At 52.0% G+C, this 17,543-nt stretch overlaps 1 protein-coding gene across 1 annotated transcript; it reads left to right on the top strand.

Annotated features, from left to right (window-relative positions):
- Positions 1-11,683: 11,683 nt before the first annotated feature.
- LOC148502530 (uncharacterized) lies at positions 11,684-14,940 on the top strand. Its single transcript, XM_088449725.1, has 3 exons — positions 11,684-14,079; positions 14,179-14,307; positions 14,389-14,940. The coding sequence occupies exons 1-3, from the start codon at positions 12,156-12,158 to the stop codon at positions 14,610-14,612; spliced, it is 2,277 nt and encodes a 758-aa protein (XP_088305851.1). The 5' UTR covers positions 11,684-12,155; the 3' UTR covers positions 14,613-14,940.
- Positions 14,941-17,543: the final 2,603 nt, after the last annotated feature.

Genomic DNA, 17,543 nt, shown 5'->3' with positions numbered 1-17,543 from the left:
TGTATCAATATAAAATAAATGGAGGACCAAACTTTCTCCGATAAAAATAAAATAGGGAAAGATCAAGAACCACTTCCTCCTAGTGCTGAAGCTGCTGCCACTAGTCATGACATAGACGATAACATGCCATCAACGTCATCTGCCAAGGCCGATGCCCAATGTCATAGTAGAGGGCACATACAACCCCAAATGACAAAGTTCAGGAAAATTACCTTAAAAAAAACATTTAAATCATCTGAAGAGAAACGTAAACTTGCCAATATGCCATTTACGACACGGAGTGGCAAGGAACGGCTAAGGTCTATCCCTATGTTCATGACTAAAGGTTCAGCTTCACATGACGATGGAAGCCTTCCTCCCGCTAAAAAAATCAAGGGAGTTAAGCTGGCAAAAGCACAGCGAAGAACTGTGCGTTCTAAGAAGATATCACAAATCCCCAAGGAGAGTCCAAGTGTGGTGGCGGTTGTGATACCTGACCTTCCCAGCACTGGACGGGAAGAGGTGGCTCTTTCCACCATTTGCACGCCCCCTGCAAGTGCTGAAAGGAGCACCCACAGTCCACTTGCTGATATGCAAATTGAAGATGTCACTGTTGAAGTACAACAGGATGAGGATACTGGTGTAGCTGGCGCTGAGGAGGAAGTTGGCGAGGAGGATTCTGATGGTGATGTGGTTTGTTTAAATCAGGCTCCGGGGGAGACAGTTGTCCGTGGGATGAAAAAGCCCATCACGGTCATGCCTGGGCAGAAGACCAAACATTCCACCTCTTTGGTCTGGCAATATTTCTATCCAAATCCGGACAACAACTGTCTTGCCATATGTACCATATGTAAAGGTGAAATAAGTAGGGGTAGGGACGTTAACCACCTAGGAACATCCTCCCTTATACGGCACCTGCAGCGCGTTCATAAAAAGTTACTGTCAAGTTCAGAAACTTTGGCTAAGACCATAAGCAGTCCAGGGACACCTAAATCCCGTTGTCCTGTTGTATCCAAGCGCCTGCAAACCACACCGTCAACTCCCTCCTCGTCAACTTCCTCCTTAGTCAGGATCTTGCCTCCGTAGAGCCAGTTTGTGCAGGGACAGATTAATTGCCAGCTTGTTTTGTGGGGGCCCAAACGAACCAATCATTTCAGCCACAGTTGTGTGGCAGACCCTGGCGCTGAAATGATTGGTTTGTTAAAGTGTGCATGTCCTGTTTATACAACATAAGGGTGGGTGGGAGGGCCAAAGGACAATTCCATCTTGCAGATCTTTTTTTTCTTTGCATTATGTACAGTTTGGGGCCTAGTTTTTCAAACTGCCATCCTGTCTGCCACTGCAGTGTCACTCCTAGATGGGCCACGTGTTTGTGCCGCCCACTCGTATCGCTGGGCATAGTCATCCAGCTACCTTGGTGCAACCTTTTGGACATAAAAACACTATTGTGAGGTGTTCAGAATAGACTGGAAATGAGTGGAAATTAAGGTTATTGAGGTTAATAATAGCATAGGAGCACAAATTCTGTGATTTTAGCTGTTTTTATGCTTTTTTTCAAAAAAATACAGATCCAAAACACAAAACCCAGAACCCAAAACACGGAAGGGTGGTTTTGGCAAAACCAATCCAGATCCAAAACACGAAAAAAGATCCAGATCCAAAACCAAAACACAAAACACGAAAAGTGGCCGGTGCACACTCCTAATATATATATATATATATATATATATATATATATATATATATGTGTGTATAGACAAATAGTGATAGGAGACGGCGGGACTCTGGTCTTATGGAGTAAAGATTCAAGTAATTAGAGTTTGCAACGTTTCAGCGCTTTAATGCGATTTTGTCAAGCAATACGATTGTATTGCTTGACAAAAGTGCATTAAAGAGCTGAAACATTTCCCGGAGGAAAATCTCCAATACAGGAGATTGAAATGTTGGAATAAAAACAGTCTTAAAACGTCTTTTTGGAGTCCTGTGAGTGCCGCCTGTTCTACCTTTGGTCTATACTATCAGGGAGCTGCCAGTACCCGGGGAGGGCACCAAGGCAAGTACACATTATATGTGATATACAAGTGAGTGTCGGCCTTTGGAGATGTACATATATATATATATATATATATATATATATTATATATACAGTATATGGACTACGGGCCTGACTCAGAGATGGACACATTGCGGATGTGTACAGAGTTATAGATTATCGGTAGCCTGTACATGTGTATATGTCGCCCTGCGCATGTGTCAAGTTTATTTACTGACGTCGCTCGCAGTGAGGATTTATCTGTGAAGTGAGTGACAGGCAGGGGCCATTTGTGGGTGGTAACAGGGAGGTGATGACTCAAATGCAGATGTCTCATGACCAGGGGTGGATTTGCCTAGGGGCTGTGAGGCTGCAGCCCCCCCCCCCCTCAGTAATATCCGCCACTACAGTATAAAATCAGTGCAGTCCGTGGCTGCATTCTCTACACTACTGTGATTGGCAGTAGCTTCCTATTGGAGGAGCCACCTGCCAGTCAGATATACAACAGGTGTCTCCTCCCCCTGGGACTGCCAGTCCAGGCTGCTATTAGCAGAGAGCGTCTTCCAGTAAGAAGCCGCTACTCTGCCTTTACACCAGCCCTAACCGGCTCCTAGTGGCTGCAGACAATGGAGCCCTTTGGAAGCCGGTGACATGCACATGCGCACGCACAGCTCCCAGCCGCTAGTGCGCATACGCCGATCCCGGCACCTGACAGATTGACGCTGGGACCCGCATGTAGAGGTGAGTGACGCTTGTTTTCAGCAGTGACAGCCCCCCTCATCTAAGAGGGTAAGAGCCGCCGCTGCTTATGACCGTATTCTGGGTGAGTCTCTGCCTGCGGCTGCGATCCCATACGCAGTAACAGTGGTTCAGACGTCTCAGTTCCAGCGGCCATTTTACATGACCTTAGGGTTACTCAGGAGGCCGATGCTGCGTCTCTGTACGCAGCTGCTTGGATTTGTGAAACCGCCAGTGATCATCTCAATACAAATCCCGGTGCCTACACATCTGCATATTTCCGCACACCCGCTCCGTACAAAATGGCAGCGGCGGTGACGGTATTAGCGCCCATCTCTGACTCATGCTCTATATTACTGAGGATAATATTAGTCATGTTATAAGACTGGTGCCGCCATTATATATAACATTGTATCTGAGTAACAATTTCTCCTGCATTATCCTTTGGGTACAATATGATATATTCTATGAGTAACAGTAACAGTAATATTAGGTTATCTTATAAGATATGTGTTGGATAATTAGAACTTGGTAATAAAATGTGTATAGATGTATTATATACAAATAGCTAGTCCTTCTTATATCTGGTCTCTGTTAGTGTCTCTCTGTGGGTTATCTGTCCCTAATAATAAGGCAGCAGTTACAGTATATATCATTAAGGTTTATTAGTATTATTATTATTCAGGTTCTGATCTTTTTTAATGTATTAAAAGGTGACGATGGAAAGAGAAGAAAGGAAGACAAGAAGAGAAGATGGAGACATGAGGGATCTATTATATTCCCTAAGAGGAAGAGAGCGGCGGACGAGGCTGAAACGTTGGCGGATGATCAGCCAATGCCAGGTAGGGAGGGGAAGGCGGTTTACATCAGGAAAGGTTCTTTTTATTTTTTACATTGACAAAGACTTAGGGCGGGATGCATGACCAGCACCGCAAAGGGCTGCTCTCTCGGTAAGAATGGCCTTTTGCGATGGAGGGACTTCCGGGTCTATGACCCAGAAGCCCCTCTGGTGTCCCTCTGTGCATGCCGCAGGGGGTGCTGGGAGGGATCCAATCGGATCTTATAGCACTCTGTGGAAAGAAGCCCAAAGGCTTTTATGGGTAACACCATCAGGAAGATGGCATTACCCACCACAACCAAGCCCCGGAGTGCATCACATACATGGGGTTTGGTGTATATGAGAAATGTGGTCAAACCTCCATTTTCAGGGTTTGTCCGCATTTCTCACCTTGCTGCATCCCGCCCTTATAATGAAAATATTACTATATAAACAATACTGAGGGATTTCCCGATGTTCCATGTATCTGTATGTGCTTAGTACAGTTATTCAGATGAAGATGTTTAAAATAAAAAATAAAAAAGGATTAGTACAATTGTCATTTATGGAGACAGGGATATGTACTGTACAGTGGTTTTGAAAAATCCCACTGCAATGGGTTCTAAATCCGCCACTTAGTAAATCTGGGGTTTATATTCTTCTACTGGGAAAAATATTGATGTTCGTTCAAAGTTCTACTCTAAAGTGTGGCTTCTCAGTGTTTTTGCACTTAGTAAATCAGCAGGATGCAATCCCAATGGGAAACCGCAGCAAAACCAAAGGCTGTTCAACCCTGTAGTAAATTTTCCCCTTAATGTGCTTATGGTTTTTGTTTATATTTTTCTGGATCTATAGTACATACTGTACTTTACTTGGTACAACTTTAAATATTTTACTATATTTAAACTAAAGGAATTGATGTCAACATATTTTTCTCAAATGTGGATATAGACGTAAACACTTTAAAACTCTTTTTGATATGTTATAAAAACTCTACATACTGTATTAATAAGTAATAAAAAGAAAGTTGTGTTTTATATCAAGAGCTGAACTGAGACATGAAGGGTCCATTAGCAGAATGTAATGGTTGGTGCCCATTTCAGCTCCGTGCCACTTTAGGGGTGCGGGCAGACCCTTGCGGTGATATGATTTGGCCTGCAACTACAGGATCAGCCCACAGAGGACTTGGCCATACTTGCCGACAATCAGCTCCAGCCTTCCGGGAGGGAGCTGATTGTCGGCTAATAGCAGGGGGCGGGGCTGGCCATTGGGGGCGAAGCGGCCATTTGGTGGCACACTGGGGGCGGGGCCGGGGGCGGGGACGCACGATCGCGTCATCGTGACTTCACAATGCCGTTATTTTCAGCATTGTGAAGCAGGGGGCGGGGCCACGATGACGCGATTCTGCACGAATCATGTCACCGGGCCCCCCGCTGCGGGGGTTTCCGATTTTTTTCAGGGGGGAGGTCGGGAGGGTCGCAAGCTTCCGGGAGGCCTGCCTACCTTTCCGGGGGGCCGGGAGCGGCACCCGAAAATAGGAAGGCTACCGGCCAAATCGGGAGGGTAGGCAAGCCTGGACTTGGCTAATGCAGTATACAAAACAAAAACATCTCCTTGTTCACCAGTAAAAATACGGCTTTTGGTGCTTTGATAATTTGCATGAGGATCCCTGACCGCTAGTTCCTTAAAACCCATTAATGCATGTGATTATGGAGTAAAAGCTTGATATTTAGGATCCATACTATATGAACAATCATCTATACAGTTGCTCAACAAAAGTACTAAAATCAGAAGATTGTGCTCACCAGCCATCCTCACATTCATTTACATGGTCCTGGACACGGTTGTGCCTCCGGTGGTCCACATCGCTTCAGGTCAGCAGTCCCAGAACTTCTTGGACTCCAGTAAAAGTATAAGAAATGTAAGGGGTGAAGAGGTGAGAACTGGAAGAAAAAGGAGGAGGCAGGACAAAGTACAGGGCAGTATCTAAAGTTTGAGGGGCCCAGAGGAAATGCTGGTGGTGGGGGGCAATTATTGCTGCTGACAGGAAAAGGGCAGAGAGGCTGCTAATGAAAGGTAGGGGTAGTGGAGCTGCTGCCGACAGGGAAGGGCAGAGGGGCTGCTGCCAACAGGGAAGGGCAGAGGGGCTGCTGCTGACAGGGAAAGGGCACAGAGTCGAGTCTGGTGCAGACAGGGGAAGGGCATAGAGTGTGGTGCAGACAGGGGAGGAGCAGAGAGTCTGGTGCAGACAGGGGAGGAGCAGAGAGTCTGATGCAGACAGGGGAGGAGCAGAGAGTCTGGCACAGACAGGGGAGTAGCAGAGAGTCTGGTGCAGACAGGGGAGGAGCAGAGAGTCTGGTGCAGGCAGAGGAGGAGCAGAGAGTCTGGTGCAGACAGGGGAGGAGCAGAGAGTCTAGTGCAGGCAGAGGAGGAGCAGAGAGTCTGACGCAGACAGGGGAGGAGCAGAGAGTCTGGTGCAGACAGGGGAGGAGCAGAGAGTATGGCGCAGACAGGGGAGTAGCAGAGAGTCTGGTGCAGACAGGGGAGGAGCAGAGAGTCTGGTGCAGGCAGAGGAGGAGCAGAGAGTCTGGTGCAGACAGGTGAGGAGCAGAGAGTATTGCACAGACAGGGGAGTAGCAGAGAGTCTGGTGCAGACAGGGGAGGAGCAGAGAGTCTGATGCAGACAGGGGAGGAGCAGAGAGTCTGGTGCAGACAGGGGAGGAGCAGAGAGTCTGGTGCAGACAGGGGAGGAGCAGAGAGTCTGGCGCAGACAGGGGAGTAGCAAAGAGTCTGGTGCAGACAGGGGAGGAGCAGAGAGTATGGCACAGACGGGAGGAGCAGAGAGTCTGGTGCAGACAGGGGAGGAGCAGAGAGTCTGGTGCAGGCAGAGGAGGAGCAGAAAGTCTGGTGCAGACAGGGGAGGAGCAGAGAGTATGGCACAGACAGGGGAGTAGCAGAGAGTCTGGTGCAGACAGGGGAGGAGCAGAGAGTCTGGTGCAGACAGGGGAGGAGCAGAGAGTCTGGTGCAGACAGGAGAGGAGCAGAGAGTCTGGTGCAGACAGGGGAGGAGCAGAGAGTCTGGTGCAGACAGGGGAGGAGCAGAGAGTCTGGACGAATCCCTACCAGCATGCCCTGCTGCCGCCGCGTCACTCTGCGCATGTGCAGATGGACTCCCAGGTTATAAACCCATAAGTCCACGGCACAGCGCACATCGCAAAGGACAGCTTTTATCGAAAGAGCTGTCCTTTGCGCTACTGATCGCATATGTTAGTGCATATGCGATCAGTAGGAATGCGAGGCATGGCGGGATGTACTCCGCAAGGTTAGTACGGGCCTTATATCATCACACACACTCTATATTTTTCTCTCTACTCCTCACCAATGCTGTCACTCCAGAAGACACTGAGGCACCGCTGGGTCTGTCATACAGTGCAAATGCAGTGAGTGCCTGACAGTGACACTGTGAGACTGACAGCTCAGTTACCAATAGCTGCAGCAGTCAGACACCCCAGCCCCCAGCATCTAACCAGTGTTCACCTAGAGCATCACCAGAGGCAGTGAGCCAGGGGTGGGACTGTCCTATGTGCTTCTGCTAATTGGCTAAACAGAGGACCTGATTCAGACCCGCTCGCTAGATGCATTCGCTCGCTCGATGCGTATGCAAATTCAGGAAGGCAGGCGATCGCACGGCAAGGCATTAGCATGCCCACTTTGTCTTGGCGTGCAATCGCTTTGTGTATGCAGACACCCACCAGCCTGTCTTAAGATGCCCACTTGCGCACGTCATCTCCAGGAAGTGTATGCAACCATCAGTACATTGGGTACCATCGGATGCGATTGCAGCGCTTGAGGCTACCATACCCTACCGCAAACACTGCGAGCACTTCAGTGTAAGATTCCAGCCAGGTGACGTGTACTATGACGCTGCCTCTAAATGATGCACGCCTCTGAAACGGCGTTGAGACGCTCAGGCACGCCTGCGTTCGCATCTCCACTCCCCCGTCTCTAGCAGCCAGCCCCTGTCACCACCCACAAATGGCTTCTCCTGTCACTCACTCTGCTGGGCAGTCTATGCGCAGCGAGCAAACGCTTCCCATCTCCTGCACTGGTTTGTGCGCGCACACTGCGATGCGTATGCATGGGCAGAATGCGAAAATCGGCCAGCTACGAGTGAACGCATCCTAGCGAGTGGGTCTGAATCAGGTCCAGAGTGTCTGTCAGCCACCACCCCCAGCAGCAGCATGCACACAGCAGTATCAGCCCAGTCACTTTGTTTTATACTCTCATCTTAAGGCCCGCATTCAATTAGAGGCGAAAAGTCGGAAAAGTGTCGCCCGTCCGACTTTCCGCCTCCTTCACCTGTTTCAGAGGCAAAAACTTTCCGTGCGCGTCCCAGCTTTTCACCCTATTCAATTCCTAAACAGGCGAAAATGGAAAGCGGTGATTGCGGAACAGGCAGAAAGTACTGTCAGAAGTTGGTATATCAGTCTGTACCCCCCAAAAAGATGTACTTACATAAGGAATCAATGCAGATGGGTACTAATAGCCCTAATAAAAGTTTGAGGTACATAAGTAGTTTAAATTTCTTCTTATTAGCGTCTTTCTTGAAAATAAGTACAGTAGTCCAGTCAAGTTTTGGGTACTTGAAAATGGGTGCTAGCATATATTTATGTCTGTAAAGTGAACTTTTAAAAAACATCAAAAACGCACCTGCAATCCTAAAAACGCCAGACCCATCCTTGCAGACCCCCAAGAAGTCTATTTTGCTAGTTTTTATGCTTCGCCTGCTATTCATAGGAGATACTTTTCCGCCTATTACATTGCAATGAGTTTCCACTTAGGCGAAATCGTCCTGGAATTGAATATGGAGATACTTTGGAAACAGGCCGAAAGTCCGAATCCACATAAACTTTTCTCCAAACAGCACTTTTCACCTCTACTTGAATCCGACCCTAAGCTGTTATTGACTGTAAAACAAGGAGAGAGCCAGCTGGCAACCCAAAGCAGTGAGAGCACCACGCAGTGGGCCTGATTCAGAGCCACACGCAAAAAGTGTGCGCTCGCTCTGAAACAGGGCGGACGTTTTTTTTTTAAAATCCAGCCTCCTGGCCGCTTGCATAGCTGTGGGTGACAACCCATAGCTTTTGTGAGCAGCCAGGTGATGGTCGCGACCATCGGGCTTGCGACGAGACCCTTGTGGTAGGGTCTCGTTCCCACAAGCCCCAGTGAGCTTTTCGGCTCTAATAGAGCCGGAAGCTCACGCACTGACATCACTTGTGATGTCAGTGGGGCCACCCCCCAACAGGAGGCGTTCCTTCAGGAACGCCTCTGTTTGGCCAGCCACCCCCCCTACCTGCCTCCAAACAGGGCAGCTGTCAATCAACATCGACAACCGCCCCTTTTGGATGTGAGCACCAGAGCGAGTGCTTTTTGCGCTTGCGCAAGCGCAGTGCGCACTCTGATGTGCGCACTGGCCCACAATTGGCCGGCTTGCAAGTGCAATGCGCTTGCGAGCGGATCTGTATCAGGCCCACTGTCACAAAAAAAAAAACCATTGGAAAAGCAGGGAAACACATTGGGGGAGAAATCGAGTGATGGTGATTGAATTCTAAACATTGCATGGTTGAACATCGGAACTATCTGACTGATGTTTCAGATGAAACATCAAATGATTCCCATCCCTAGCACAGAGCCTGAAGGAGACAGGGGAAGGACAAAGAGTCTGGAAAAGATAGAGAGCAGAAAAGATAGTGCAGACATTAATAGGGAACGTGAGCTGGGTTTAGACCGTCGTGAGACAGGTTAGTTTTACCCTACTGATGAGGTGTTGTCGCCATAGTAATCCTGCTCAGTACGAGAGGAACCGCAGGTTCAGACATTTGGTGTATGTGCTTGGCTGAGGAGCCAATGGGGCGAAGCTACCATCTGTGGGATTATGACTGAACGCCTCTAAGTCAGAATCCCCCCTAAGCGCGACGATACCGCAGCGCCGTCGAGCCACGGTTGGCCTGGGATAGCCGGGCCCGTCCCCCCCGGGGGCCAGGGCCCGGCGCGTAGGGCCGCTCGCCACGGGACCGGAGCGCGGACGGAAGTGGGCCGCCTCTCTCCCGCAGCGCATCGCATGTTTGCTGGGCACCCGGTGCTAAATCATTCGTAGACGACCTGATTCTGGGTCAGGGTTTTGTGCGTAGCAGAGCAGCTCCCTCGCTGCGATCTATTGAAAGTCATCCCTCGAGCCAAGCTTTTGTTGATTTCCAGCGGGGGCGGCCACGCGGGGCGTCCTGCGTGCGCCGCGCACCCGACGACTCCTGGCCTTCCCTACTTGGCCTGGGGAGGAGGAGAATGCCAGGGCCCTTTCCCTCGGGGCGGGAGGGTCCCGCCGGCAACCAAAAAAAAAATGCCAAGTCCATCCGCCCGGACTTGGCCGGCGCCCCCCGCCCGGGTGCCCCGCTCGGTGCCTCGCTCCCCGCGGAGGGCGGGAGAGGGGCGACCCCGGGGTCCTTCTCTCCCCTGGGCGGCTTCCGCCTTCCCCGGGCTTAACGGTCGGCCGGACCGCCCCGTCCCCGGGCTTAAGGGCTGGTGGGGAGGGCGAGGATGAAGGCTCTCGGGCGACGCGTTCTCCACCTCCGAGAACTTGGACGGCGCCGGTCGGCCTGGCGCCGGCACCGGCGCCTCCGTTGCCGTGGAGGCCGGGAGGGATCGTCCCCCGGGTCCCGCTCCTGCCCGCGGAAGGTCCCTCCCCGGGCTTAACGGTCGGAAAAATGGTGTCCGCCGTGGGGAGGGGACACGCTGGCAGGGCTTAAGGGTCGGAAGGGGGGTGAAGGCTCCAGGACGCCTCCGAGAACTTGGCCGGCGCCGGTCGGCCTGGCGCCGTCGCCGGCGCCTCCGTCGCCACGGAGGCCGGGAGGGATCGTCCCCCGGGTCCCGCTCCCGCCCGCGGAAGGTCCCTCCCCGGGCTTAACGGTCGGAAAAACGGTGTCCGCCGCGGGGAGGGGACGCGCTGGCAGGGCTTAAGGGTCGGAAGGGGGGCGAAGGCTCCAGGACTCCTCCGAGAACTTGGCCGGTGCCGGTCGGCCAGGCGCCGTCGCCTCCGTCGCCCCGGAGGCCGCGAGGGGTCGTCCCCCGGGTCCCGCTCTGGCCCTCGTCAGGTCCCTCCCCGGGCTTAACGGTGGGTTTTTTTGTTGGGGAGGATTGGGGGGGGCGACTTTTTTGCTTTATTGGGAGGGGGTGGTCTACCCATAGGTAGGTGTCGGCATTTATTTTATTAAAAACTGTTTTAATGGGAGGGGTTCAGTCTACCCGGCGGTAGGTGTCAGCAATTTTTTTGTTTTTTTGTTTTATTGGAAGGGGGGGCAGTCCTCCCGGGCTTAGGTGTCGGCATCTTTTTTTTTATTTGGAGGGGTTCAGTCTACCCGGCGGTAGGTGTCGGCAATTTTTTTGTTTTTTTGTTTGTTTGTTTTATTGGAAGGGGGGGCAGTCCTCCCGGGCTTAGGTGTCGGCATTTTTTTTTTATTTGGAGGGGTTCAGTCTACCCGGCGGTAGGTGTCGGCAATTTTTTTGTTTTTTTGTTTGTTTGTTTTATTGGAAGGGGGGGCAGTCCACCCGGGCTTAGGTGTCGGCATTTTTTTTTATTGGGAGGGGTTCAGTCTACCCGGCGGTAGGTGTCGGCAATTTTTTTGTTTGTTTGTTTTATTGGAAGGGGGGGGGGGCAGTCCACCCGGGCTTAGGTGTCGGCATTTTTTTTTATTGGGAGGGGTTCAGTCTACCCGGCGGTAGGTGTCGGCAATTTTTTTGTTTGTTTGTTTTATTGGAAGGGGGGGGGGGCAGTCCACCCGGGCTTAGGTGTCGGCATTTTTTTTTATTGGGAGGGGTTCAGTCTACCCGGCGGTAGGTGTCGGCAATTTTTTTGTTTTTTTGTTTGTTTGTTTTATTGGAAGGGGGGGGGGGGCAGTCCACCCGGGCTTAGGTGTCGGCATTTTTTTTATTGGGAGGGGTTAGTCTACCAGGCGGTAGGTGTCGGCAATTTTGTTTTTTTGTTTGTTTTATTTGAAGGGGGGGGGGGGCAGTCCACCCGGGCTTAGGTGTCGGCATCTTTTTTTATTGGGAGGGGTTAGGTCTACCCGGCGGTAGGTGTCGGCAAATTTTTTTTATTGTTTATTTTTTTTATATTTTTTCTTGTTTTGTTTCATTGGAAGGGGGGGAAGTCTACCCTGCTTAGTTGTCAGCATCTTTTTTTATTGTGAGGGGTTCAGTCTACCCAGGTTTAGGTGTCATCATATTTTTCAAAGGTGGTGAGAGAGCCGCCGGGTTCCCCTCCCTGGGATTAAGGGTTGACAGGCGGGCACATGCTGGGACTCGAGGCCTGATTGGTTCTTTCAAAAAGGCGCGCTGCGTCACACACAGAACCAGGCAGCTTCGGGTTTTTTCTGCGTCACACACAGAACCAGGAAGCTTCAGGTTTTCGTGCCACTGTGGGGAGGTTTCTCCAGCTGTGCCGGTAGGTGTCGGCCTTTTGCTTCGTTTACCATGCATATTTTATCACGGGTGGGCTGACCCTTATTTTTCTGGTTTATTTTAAAGGTGGAAAATATGGAGCTAAGCGGTGCACCCGGTGACATCACTGACAGCAGCACTGACGGCAGTGACAAAGACTATTTCCCTGACTCCTCTGAGGCGGACAGTTTGGAAGACAGCAGCGGGGATGAGCGGGCCCGTCATGGGACACATATGCTGGCTGAGGGTCACTCTGCTATCAAAGATTCTCCAATTTCTGGCCCAGGTTTCTGCTCCTCAAAAAAAAACCACGCTGTGACAGTCCAGGTACTTACCAAAAAATGTGATGGCTCAAAGGTGTATAAAAAAAAGAACTATTGTCTATGGTGCGAGAAGCCATTCTCAAAAATTGCAAGGCACGTGGAGGCCATCCACCACGATGAGCCTGAGGCAGCCCGGGCACTGAGCTACCCAAAGTGTTCAAGGGAAAGGCGGCTACAGCTTAACCTGATTCGCAACCGGGGGAACTTTGCCCATAATGCCGGGGTTCTACGTGAGGGCTGCGGTGTCCTACTTCCATGCAAGCAGCCTGGTGAAGCTGTGGCTCCCCAAGACTTCATGCATTGTGCATATTGCCAGGGCCTTTTCTCAAGGCAACACCTTTGGCGTCATGTGAAAAGGTGCCCGCTGAAAAAAGGTCCTGCCAACACCAAACCAGGCAGGACCAGAGTGCAATCCCTCTGTGCTTACGCCACTCCCGTTCCACCGGGTGTTGGGAAGGGCCTCTGGAAGGTGCTGTGTGATATGATTCACGATGATGTGGTACAGGTAATAAAGGGTGACCCTTGCATCATGCAGTTTGGTCTCCACCTCTTTAACCGGCATGGTTCGGATGTCAGTAAGCATGATTATATACGGCAGAAGCTCAGAGAGGTGGGGCGACTGTTACTGCATGCCAGGATGGTTAGTCCTCTGAGGAGCATGGCAGAGTTCATCTGCCCTGCAAACTTCCTGCAGGTCATAACTGCCGTAAGGAGCCTGGCCGGCTATGCTGAATTGACGAATACCTATAAGGTTCCCTCACTGGCCCTGAAAGTGGGCCATAGCCTCCAAAAAATATCTACCATGGTTGAGTGCCAGGCACTTATGGAGGGCCATGCCCCGACCGTGGAGAGCGCACGGAGCTTCCAAAAACTATACAAGGCAAGGTGGAGCGAGATGATCTCGGCTGCTGCCCTCAAAACCCTAGAGGAGCAAAAATGGAACACCCCCCCCCTTCTACCTTTCACTGATGATGTAAAACAGTTGCACCTTTATCTCACTGACAGACAGCGGGAATACCTAGAGGATTTGTCCACTCACCCGACCACAAAGAAGTGGTTGCTGCTGGCCAAGGTAACCCTCACACAACTAATCCTATTCAACCGACGTAGGGAAGGTGAGGTCTCAAAGATGAAGCTTTGCTCTTTTGCATCTCGGCACACAGCTGATTTACAGGGTGATGTGGCGCTGGCCCTGTCAGAGCCAGAAAAGAGGCTATGTCAGCACTTCACACGCATTGAGATTCCTGGTAAGAGAGGCAGGAAAGTCCCTGTCCTCCTGTCCCCTTGCATGCAGAGGGCATTGGAGCACCTCACAGAGAAAAGGGTAGAGTGTGGTGTCAGTCCTGACAATGTATATATGTTTGCAAGACCCTCCGCCTTGTCACACCTCAGAGGATCCGACTGCATTCGACTCTATGCACGGGCATGTGGAGCCAAGCATCCAGAAGCTCTCTCCTCTACCAGGCTTCGGAAACATGTGGCCACCCTTTCGAGGGTGCTGAACATGAGTGACACGGAGATGGATCAGCTGGCCGATTTCCTAGGGCACGATATCCGGGTGCACCGCCAGTACTACCGCCTCCCTGAAGGTACCCTGCAATTGGCAAAAATTAGCAAACTCTTTGTGGCACTCCAGCAAGGTCGATTGGCTGACTTTAAGGGACAAAGCCTGGAAGAAATCTCCATTGATCCCAATGGTAAGTAGCATGGTCCCTCACCCGACTGGTTGTTCCATGGGCTGACAGTCTAAGGGGGAAACTGTGACCGGGGATCTCTGTTTATCTTTGTATTTCCAGAACCAATCCCGCTAGCCAGTGATGAGTCTGATGATGAGCCAGAGGTGGAAGCTGGAGCAGTGCATGTGGAGGAGGGAGATGCCAGTGCACTGAAAGTGATGGAGAGGCATGCACCCATGGCTACTAAAGGTGTGTGTCCATCAAATTCATTGGGTGGCTTGGGCTGGCGGTGAGTTTTTGGTTGACTGATCTCTTCCCTGTCTTGCATAGGTGATTGCATGGGCTCTAAAAAGAAACCGTGGAGCAGAAAAGAAGCAGCAGCAGTTGAGAGACACCTGATGAGATTCATCCTCTCCTGCAAGGTCCCCGGCAAAAAGGATTGTAACGCCTGCCTCGGCGCTGAGGAGCAGGCTCTGAAGGCTAGGAACTGGCTGTCAGTCAAGTACTACATAAAAAACCGAATAACTGCTATCAAGCGACAGTGTACAGCCTGAATAAAATTTATGTTGGTCCAACCAAGGCGTCTTTTTTATTTACTGTGGTGAAACCATTTAGTGGTCATAGCAAAGGGTGTACCCACATGGTTAGGAATACCTGAGTAGGTCCCAGTGAGGCATAGGGAGTACCCACATGGTTAGGAAAAACTGACTAGGTCCCGGTGAGGTATAATGGTGTCCGGTTTCTGTCACCAAGCTATACGGCACATGCGCGCCGGGTGATATGATATAGATACCCACCAGCAGGCACGGTTTGCTGATCAAGCTGTTTGGGCAATGGGAAGCAGGCGTCCCCATGATGGACAAACCAGTCATGGGTCCTGAAAAGGTCACAAAAACAAGTATGCATGCGTGTGTGCGTGTGTGCGTGTGTGCATGCTCTTGCAATTCTATCTTTCTGGGGACTTGGGGTGGACAGCACACCAACACCGGTGGGACATCTAGCACAGTGGGGACCTAAAATGAAGTCCCCACGAGTCAAACCATTGGAGACAAAAGAGGAGGCATGTACCTGTTACCCCACATAGCAATTGGGCATGTCCCTGAAAATCACGTTTCCAAGAGTTTTATGGGTGTCGGTGTGTATGCCGTGCTGAGGGTGTGTGTTTAAGAGATCTCTGACAGAAAAAAAATAAAATAAAATTGGGGTGCAATGGCGCCACTTGGCCACCGGGGGGGCGCGTGTCCCCACCTTACGCTCTCCCCATGTTTTAAATTCATTTCTGGCTATTTAGAGGGAAAAAATAAATTGGGGTGCAATAGCGCCACTTGTCCACCGGGGGGGGCGCGTGTCCCCCCATGTTTTAATTTCATGGGTGGCTATTTAGAAAAAGAAAAAAAAATTGGGGTGCAATGGCGCCACTTGTCCACCGGGGGGGGCGCGTGTCCCCCCATGTTTTAATTTCAGGGGTGGCTATTTAGGAAAAGAAAAAAAAAATTGGGGTGCAATGGCGCCACTTGTCCACCGGGGGGGGGGGGGGGCGCGTGTCCCCCCATGTTTTAATTTCAGGGGTGGCTATTTAGAAAAAGAAAAAAAAAAATTGGGGTGCAATGGCGCCACTTGGCCACCGGGGGGCGCGTGTCCCCCCATGTTTTAATTTCATGGGTGGCTATTTAGAAAAAAAAAAAAAAAAATTGGGGTGCAATGGCGCCACTTGGCCACCGGGGGGGCGCGTGTCCCCCCATGTTTTAATTTCATGGGTGGCTATTTAGAAAAAAAAAAAAAAATTGGGGTGCAATGGCGCCACTTGGCCACCGGGGGGGCGCGTGTCCCCCCATGTTTTAATTTCATGGGTGGCTATTTAGAAAAAGAAAAAAAAAAATTGGGGTGCAATGGCGCTACTTGTCCACCGGGGGTGGGGGGGGGGGTGGGTTTGGGGGGGCGCGTTTCCCGACCTTACACTCTCCCCATGTTTTCATTTCATGGGGGGGGTGTCTATTTTTTCCCCCAAAAAATATTTTTTTGGAGTGCAATGGCGCCACGTGTCCACCAGGGTGGGAGGGGGTGCCTGGGGTTTTTCCCCCCCCCCCACCTTACAGTCTCCCCATGTTTTTACTTCATGGGCGGCCTCTGTTTTATTTTTATTTTTTTTCCCAAAAATTTTCTCGGGGTGCTGCTGCACCGGCGCCAGGCGTCCGCCGGGGGGCGCCACCGTGCCGGTCGAGCCCGAGCCCCCTCCCCAGCCACCCATTGGCCCCTCAGGCCTCGGGGCGGCGGTCCCGGGAGGCCGACTCCCCTCTGCGGAGGCCCCAATGAGGTCGGATCTGGGTGCCCGCGTCCGTCCGGCGCTTCCAAGGCCTCGGGGAAGAGAGGGGGAAGTCGCCGCTGAAGGTGGCGCGCAGCGCCGATGGCGAGACCCACGGGGGAATTCCTCCCCCGGATTGTTAGGAGCGGGCAAGAGAGAAGGACGGGGCGGGGTCTTATCCCACCCGACGAGGCCCAGGCCGTGCTCCATGAGACCCATGGGGACTCTGCGAGCGAGGTGGCCCGGAGAGGGAACCAGGAGTGCAAGGGAGGTTCTGTGTCTGAGGTTGCCCGGGCAGGGCTCCAGGCGTAAAAGGGCAGAGAGGCCCCTCTGCTATCTTGGAAGCCTGCGTGGGCTGAACAGGGCGAATCTTCTCCCTCCCTTTACCAGGAGCGTGAGGGAGTTGCCGTGACGGAGCTTGCCCGAGCAGGGAACCGGAGGGTGACCGGGGTGAGAGCCCCATCCACCAGTGCGGGAGCCCCGTGGGTCTTGCGTTGAGGCTTAATGAGGACGACCCTTCCGTGCGGTGCACTGCCACCTGGTGGCAGACAGGGGAACTGCAACCTCTGGAAGTCCCAATGAGGTCGGGAAAAAGGGCCCGATGCCGGGACCCGGTTCCAGGAGGTCGGGTAAAATCTGCCGGCGCCCCGCAAAAGGTGGCGCGCAGCAGCGACGCCGTGACGTCCGAGGGAATTCCTCGGGCGGATTGATAGGTGGTGAAGAGATGCGAGAGAGAGAGCCAGGAAGAGATCCGTGGGGCACAGCGCGAGTTTACCCAGTTTCACCCGAGTTACCCTTCCAATCGATGGGGGCACTCTTTGTCCCAGGTTGATTCTGCTGAAAGTGCATGGCTCCAAGAGTGCAAGGGAGGTTCTGTGTCTGAGGTTACCCGGGCAGGGCTCCAGGTGTAAAAGGGCAGAGAGGCCCCTCTGCTATCATGGAAGCCTGTGTGGGCTGAACAGGGTGAATCTTCTCCCTCCCTTTACCAGGAGCATGAGGGAGTTGCCATGACGGAGCTTGCCCGAGCAGGGAACCGGAGGGTGACCGGGGTGAGAGCCCCATCCACCAGTGCGGGAGCCCCGTGGGTCTTGCGTTGAGGCTTAATGAGGACGACCCTTCCGTGCGGTGCACTGCCACCTGGTGGCAGACAGGGGAACTGCAACCTCTGGAAGTCCCAATGAGG

This window comes from Taudactylus pleione, unplaced genomic scaffold (assembly GCF_031769625.1).
Source record: "Taudactylus pleione unplaced genomic scaffold, aTauple2 ptg000494l, whole genome shotgun sequence".
Taxonomy (NCBI): domain Eukaryota; kingdom Metazoa; phylum Chordata; class Amphibia; order Anura; family Myobatrachidae; genus Taudactylus; species Taudactylus pleione.
This window is presented reverse-complemented; position numbering and strand designations above follow the sequence as displayed.